Raw genomic sequence first — 6207 nt, 5'->3', positions numbered from 1 at the left:
TCCCCGTCTCCACTCCGCCCAGCCCCGTCAGTCGCGAAATTCACGCTCCGACCGGACGGCCCGGCTTCCAGCGCCTCAGGCTGGGCCTTGCCCCGGGCCTCCCGGCCTCGCCCCCCGCGCCCCCCGGCCGCCGGGCCGCCTCCGCTCACTGCCAGAGGTAGCCCCTCACCCCGCGACTTACCCCACACCCCGCTCTCCAGAACCCCCATATGGGCGCTCACCGCCCGCCCGCACAGCTCGAACAGGGAGGGGGGAGCGCTGGGGCCCGAGGCCGAGCTCTTCGCTGGCGCCGCCTCCCGGGACGTGGCCTCCATGGTCGTTGCCGCCGCTACCTCACAGAACCAGCAACTCCGGGCGCGCCAGGCCTCGGGCGCCGCCATCTTGGGGAGGTGCGCGAGCCCGAGAGTGACAGCCGCGGGCCGCCATCTTGAAAAGGTCAGCAGTTAAGACGGTTTCATCAGCGATGTGGGTGAGAAGGAGAACTGCGCTAAAGGAACAGCGAGTAGATCCGCCTACTTACAAAGTCTCCTGGAGGGCAATATTTCAAATAAACCCTGACATCAACATATCTGTGTCTGGCGGGACGAAAGAGACATTGCTTAGTAAATCCTTCTCAGGGGTAAATACCGGCCACCCCTCGCCCCTGCCTGTGGACGATGGTACATGCCAATCCGAGCGTATGTTCGGGGCTGCGAGGAGTCTGCCGCACTTCCGGCCAGGTCGCCGGATATCCGCCGAGTGACCCTTGCAAGTCCTTCTTGGTTCTGAAGTGGAGTAGGCGCTGCTGTTGCTGCTCGTGTTCTATCCAGAACCGTTACCAGACATGGGGCTGGAGGACGAGCGGAAGATGCTGACCGGGTCCGGAGACCCCAAGGAGGTAAGGCCCGGCGAGGGCCGGGGGCCGGGACCGAGCCCGCCCAAACCCGCCCGGGGCCCTCGTGGCCCTGCGTCCACCTCCCGCCCCCTGGAGTGTGCAGGGCAGGGAGAGCTGGCTCCCTTGACCCCCAGAATCCGCCGAGTGACCTTGGGCGAGTAGATGACTAGTCTTTGGGCCTCGACCTTCTTATTCTGTGACTGTGGTGAAGAGCGACAATGCTGTGTTGACTACTTTTGGAAAAATACCATCTCTAGCCGTGGCCGGTTTGGCTCAGTGGATGGAGCGTCGGCCTGCGGACTGAAGGGTCCTGGGTTCGATTCCGGTCAAGGGCACACGCCTGGTCCTGGGTCCGCACACTTGGCATGGTCGGTCTCCAGTAGGGGGCGGGCAGGAGGCCGCCGATCATTGATGTTTCTATCTCTCCCGCTCCCTCCCTTTCCGAAATCAATAAAAACATGTTTTTTAAAATACTACCTATATTTTTGACCTGACGTGTTTGGGGAAGCAGCTCCGGTCCGGAACCCCTGCCACATACACCTTCTGTGGAGGCCCCGGAGACTTGCCTTTACACCGGTTTCTGTGAAGAAGCGGTTTCTTCTTCTTTGAGGGGGCAGGGGGGAAGGGATCTCTCTTTGGGGACAGTGTAGGAATGTGCAGCATAAGGGAGTTCTTTTCCAGAGCAAGAACGCCGATATAATAATTATTGCCTGCTTCCTGTTTCGAGTGCTTTATGTGCGCTAATCCGCGTAAGCCACGCAATCGTCCGACGAGGCATTAGATGTTAGTACTGCCCTGTCACAGGTGAGGAAACGAGCGCAGAGAGGGTAAGCGTCTTGTCCGAGGACACACAGCTCCTGGGTCAGGAGCCAGGGACCGAACCGAGGCGCAGGCCCCGGGGCTCAGACTCAGCCACAGTGCGGCGCAGCCGTGCAGACGCAGCTGGCGTTTGTTGCCGGTCACATTTCCCATCCTCTGCCAGTTTTGTGCTTATGGGTTCGGAATAGTTGGAAACAAGTTTATCCCATAGTTTTTCCTAGTCTTACTGTTTCCAGAAAGAGGACCAGAAAGACGTGGAGCCAGCCCTAGGAAGTCCAGGGAGGATATTAGACACTTCGGTAGGGCTCACCCCAGCGGCAGATGAGACAAAGAAAGTAAATAAGTAGTCAGTTTTGAATTTAAGAAAACGGAGGTCTCCCGGAGATTAAATCTTTTTAGGTAGTGTGATGTTGGTTTTTCTCATTGACTGGAAGTCCTACAGGAAGTATTCCATAACCAGACTTGTTGTTGGATTTGTTTTTCCAAAACAAGCCATGATACTTTGGACACAAAATTATCAAAGACACAGAACAATTAATGTCGTAGTATTGCTAATGGGGGGATGATATAAAGGTCTTGATTCTAGAATAATTGATTTTTGGTTCCTAACTCAGGCAGAATGTGATTTGTGTTTTTTTTAAACTTTTTTTAGTATGGATTTTCTTTAAAGAGCAAGGTCAAGAAACCTTATTTAATGGAAAACTAGAATTTTGCCTCCTAAATAACATCTTTATGTTTATTTTTAAGTGTTTTTATTGATTTCAGAGTGGAAGGGAAAGATAGAAACATGAATGACACGCCCCCTACTAGGGATCGAGCTCACAACCTGGGCATGTGCCCTTTCCCGGAATCGAACCCAGGATCCTTCAGTCCACAGGCCTCCGCTCTGTCCACTGAGCCAAACCGACCAAGGAAACATCTTTATGTTTAGAAGAGGCCTTTGCCAGTTGCGGGAATAAATGGCCTGGGTTACAGTTGAACCTGCCCTACCCCTCGTAGCTTTCATGGGCTTTGTTTTCCTCCCTACTCTGAAGGACATGGTAGAGAATGAGCCAGATTGTGTTGGAATTTTGGAAGCATATTGAGGGATGGCTGAGCTAGTTCTTTTATTTCCTTCTATACCTTCTCTTTCGCTTCTCCAAATGTGGACACATGCGTGAGAGGTTGAAATACTGATCAGATAGACTCTTTGCCCCAGATTTAGGCCTATGCTGATCCTCCCTTAGGGAATTTTTTTTTTTTTACATTGTTCTCTCTGGAAGAAAGAAAACTAGGTTTGAGAATGTGCACCAGAACTGGAAATAAATAGGAAGGGCCTGGTGTTTCCAAGCTCGGGGATGGAGGCATGTGTCATCATCTTATATGGATAGTCTACTTAGAGCCCTGGAGTTTCAAGAGCCAAAAAGCAGTGGCTGTAACCATCTTTATTTTTTTTTTCTTTATTTTTTTCATCTTTAGTTAAGCTCTGGCCAAAGGAGAGTTTTGGTTTGGCCATTTTCATATTCCCAATTCAAGTTCAGAATCTAGAAAAAAATGTTAGTTTTCTCCTAACTTGGTTTTAGGATGTTAGGACTAAATTTAGCTATTTCTAGTAATAATGGGAATCACCAGAATTTAGAACAAAGTACTTTTTTAATGTTCCATATGAACGTCTGGCAGCTTGAATTTATATCAGAAAATGTCTAATTAGTGTTATGTCTCAACTGGGCGTCCCTTAGGGCTGTTGTGATTAATCAAATCATATGAAAGTGCTTTATACACAATAGTGTTGTGCATTCTTTAGGTCAGCGGTCGCCAACCTTTGGGACCTCGCGGACCACCCATGGCGACTGCTGCTTTAGGTTGTTGCTAATGAAAGTGAGATAGTATGTCCTTGTTGAAATGTACCCAGGATTTGTTTTAACGGGGTATGGTAAGCTTACAGACATTAAGAGGATTGTTTTTGAAGGAAGGGTTTATTACTTACTAGAGGCCCGATGGACGAAATTTGTGCAAAGGGCTCGGCCCTCACAGCCGCAGTGGCTGCCCTTGGCCCTCGCAGCCCTGGCTTTGTCCTTTGTCCGGAAAGTCGTCCAGAAGGTCTTTCGGCTGTCCAGTCTAATTAGCATATTACGCATTTATTATTATAGATAGTTCCCCAAAGAACTTAGAGTAATAAGGCCATACCATCTAGGACCACATAGAGAAGTGCCTGGACCACTCAGGAGCAGAAGGAGCAAGGGAAAACAGAGCCTTGGTTTCTAAGGGAAGGAAGGGGTGAGGCAGGATAGGCAAGCTTTAGCAAGGTTAGGATTGGATAGTTAGAATCATTTCAGTTGCCTCTGGGCTAGGGGAGTGGTCCCTAGTTGTTTGGTACTTGGCCCTGGGGTGGTTAGGGCAGGGGCAATATGGTTTGAGTGGAGAGTTAGATAAGTAAGTCGTTGTTGGTTAGGGATTTGGATTGGTTGTTTTGCATATGAGAGGCATGTCCCCAGGCAAGTTGTTGCTATCTCTAGGAATTAGCCAGCCCTGGGAGGGGCTGACTCTAGGATTGGCAAGGCCCCTAAAATGTCAAAACATCATAAAATACAGAAATTTAAAAACATGGTTAATATAATGTCTATCATCAGTAATTACAAGATCAATATGATTGGGAATACATATGTCATAAAAATGCTGCTAACATTAATTTTGTTTTCCTTTTGTAGGAGGAAGAGGAGGAGGAATTAGTGGTAAGAGCTGTCTCCGTTTTGGAACCATCACAATAAAAGGAAGTTTGCGCTTCAGAAAAATCTGAAGCCATTTGAGAGTCTCAGTATTTGACACTTGGAGAGAATGGGAGTGGAAAAGGCCTTTACTTCCTATGCAGGGGAGTGTTTGGGGGGGTGGGCCCGGGAAGCTGGGTCGTTTCTGGGTTGGGGCTTCTCCAATTGTGTCAGGGAGCAGAGCAGCGTTTTGAGGGCCTGGCACTCAGTCCTCTGCTGTTTGTGGTTTAATAATTCTGAAAGGACCATTCCCTGGATGGCCCTTCTCTGTGTTAACATTGCCTTTCTAGCTGGATGCATAGGCCTTGCTGACAGATTGAAAGTCACAGACATTACATAATCCCAAATGCTATGTTAACAAGTCAGGCCTCCTATAGATCTTCAAGTTCGGCCAGGTTTCCTTTATCACCTTATTTTTCAGATAGGACTGAGGCTTTCAGTGCATACTTTTTCCTACTCTTAGCATCAGAATTGAATGAGAGACCCTATTCTGCCATTTCTGGTGGCAGTATGGCTCTGCCAGCTGGCCTTCTGCCCGGTAATTCAGAGGCAGCACCTTGCCTTGGTTTAGTGCTTGTATTAATCAAAGCATATGGTTTGTAGATCGCCACTGGAAACCCCCATTTTGTTTTCTGTTTTGTTTGTTTCTCCATCAGGATCCCCTGACAACAGTGAGAGAGCAATGCGAGCAGTTGGAGAAATGTGTAAAGGCTCGGGAGCGGCTAGCGCTCTGTGATGAGCGCGTTTCCTCCAGGTCACAAACAGAGGAGGACTGCACGGAGGAGCTCTTTGACTTCTTGCATGCCAGGGACCACTGTGTAAGTCAGCCTAAAGTCAAGAGGGGAAAAGCGTACAGTGGCCAGGGAAGACTTGGTTCTGACAACCTTTTCATCCTAGCATTTATTGTGGCCCAGTATATGCAGGTACAGTGCTGGGCACTTTACATAAGTAATCTTACATAATCCTACCACTTTCACTTGAGGCAGATATCATCCCCATGTGACAGATAAGAAACTGAGGCTCAGAGTAGAGAAATGATATCCCAACTTGTACTGCTAAACAGCGGGGAAGTTGGATTTTGTACTTTTAAGTAACAGGCTATTCTTTAAAATAATGTATATCCTCCATGTGTCTTTTACATAGCAGTTGGTCCAAAAAGTTTTTTGTGTTTTTTTTTTTAAGTAAAATTGCTTGACTTTATGACATAATAATAAGGTATTTTAAATTATAGGGTAGGCACACTCTCCCTTCCTCTGTCTCTAAAAGATCAAGTAAAAAAACATTAAAAATAATAATAAAATAAACTATAGGGTAGGCAAAGTTTGATATAGTTGCTTATGTTCAAACTGATTGGGTGGCTGATAAGCATTATGAAAAGATGTTCAATACCATAGCTATCAGGGAAATGCAGAGCAAAACCACAATGAGATACTACTTCACATCCACTAGATCAGTGGTTGCCAACCTTTCAGACCTGACATGGTCCGCGGGCCACCAGTTAGCGACCGCTGCACTAGATTGACTCCTATCAAAAAAATAGGTAACAAGTGTGGGCCTATGTGGAAAAATTGGAAACCTCATGCACTGCTGATGGGAATGTAAATTGGTACAGCCTGTAGAAAACAGTGTCATTTTTCAAAGGGTTAAAGATAGAGTTACCCAGCATTTCTACTTAGGTATATACCTAAGAGAAATGAAAACATATGTCTACATAAAAACTTATACACAAATTTTCATAGACGCATTCTTTCTAAAAAAAAAATATATATA

The 6207-nt window shown here is 47.4% G+C and overlaps 2 protein-coding genes across 4 annotated transcripts in view; one reads left to right on the top strand and one right to left on the bottom strand.

The window, feature by feature from the left end:
* The window catches only part of LRRC41 (leucine rich repeat containing 41), a 20235-nt gene extending 19802 nt beyond the window's left edge, over positions 1-433 (bottom strand). Inside the window, exon 1 of one of the 2 annotated variants that reach the window (XM_006757979.1) lies at positions 182-433. In XM_006757979.1, coding sequence (XP_006758042.1) covers positions 182-380 — 199 coding nt within the window. In that variant the 5' untranslated portion in view covers positions 381-433. The remainder of the gene's footprint in view (positions 1-181) is intronic. The other variant, XM_015560187.1, reaches the window with a different exon arrangement.
* A 267-nt stretch (positions 434-700) lies between these two features.
* The window catches only part of LOC102768121 (cytochrome b-c1 complex subunit 6, mitochondrial), a 7337-nt gene continuing 1830 nt past the window's right edge, over positions 701-6207 (top strand). Inside the window, exons 1-3 of one of the 2 annotated variants that reach the window (XM_006757977.1) lie at positions 701-877; positions 4381-4404; positions 5094-5255. In XM_006757977.1, coding sequence (XP_006758040.1) covers positions 824-877; positions 4381-4404; positions 5094-5255 — 240 coding nt within the window. In that variant the 5' untranslated portion in view covers positions 701-823. Of the gene's footprint in view, positions 878-4225; positions 4280-4380; positions 4405-5093; positions 5256-6207 lie in introns of those variants that run through there. The other variant, XM_015560188.1, reaches the window with a different exon arrangement.

This window comes from Myotis davidii, unplaced genomic scaffold (genome assembly GCF_000327345.1).
Source record: "Myotis davidii unplaced genomic scaffold, ASM32734v1 scaffold1815, whole genome shotgun sequence".
Taxonomy (NCBI): Eukaryota; Metazoa; Chordata; class Mammalia; order Chiroptera; family Vespertilionidae; genus Myotis; species Myotis davidii.
The sequence above is the reverse complement of the archived record's forward strand: the minus strand, read 5'-3'. Positions and strand labels throughout refer to the sequence as shown.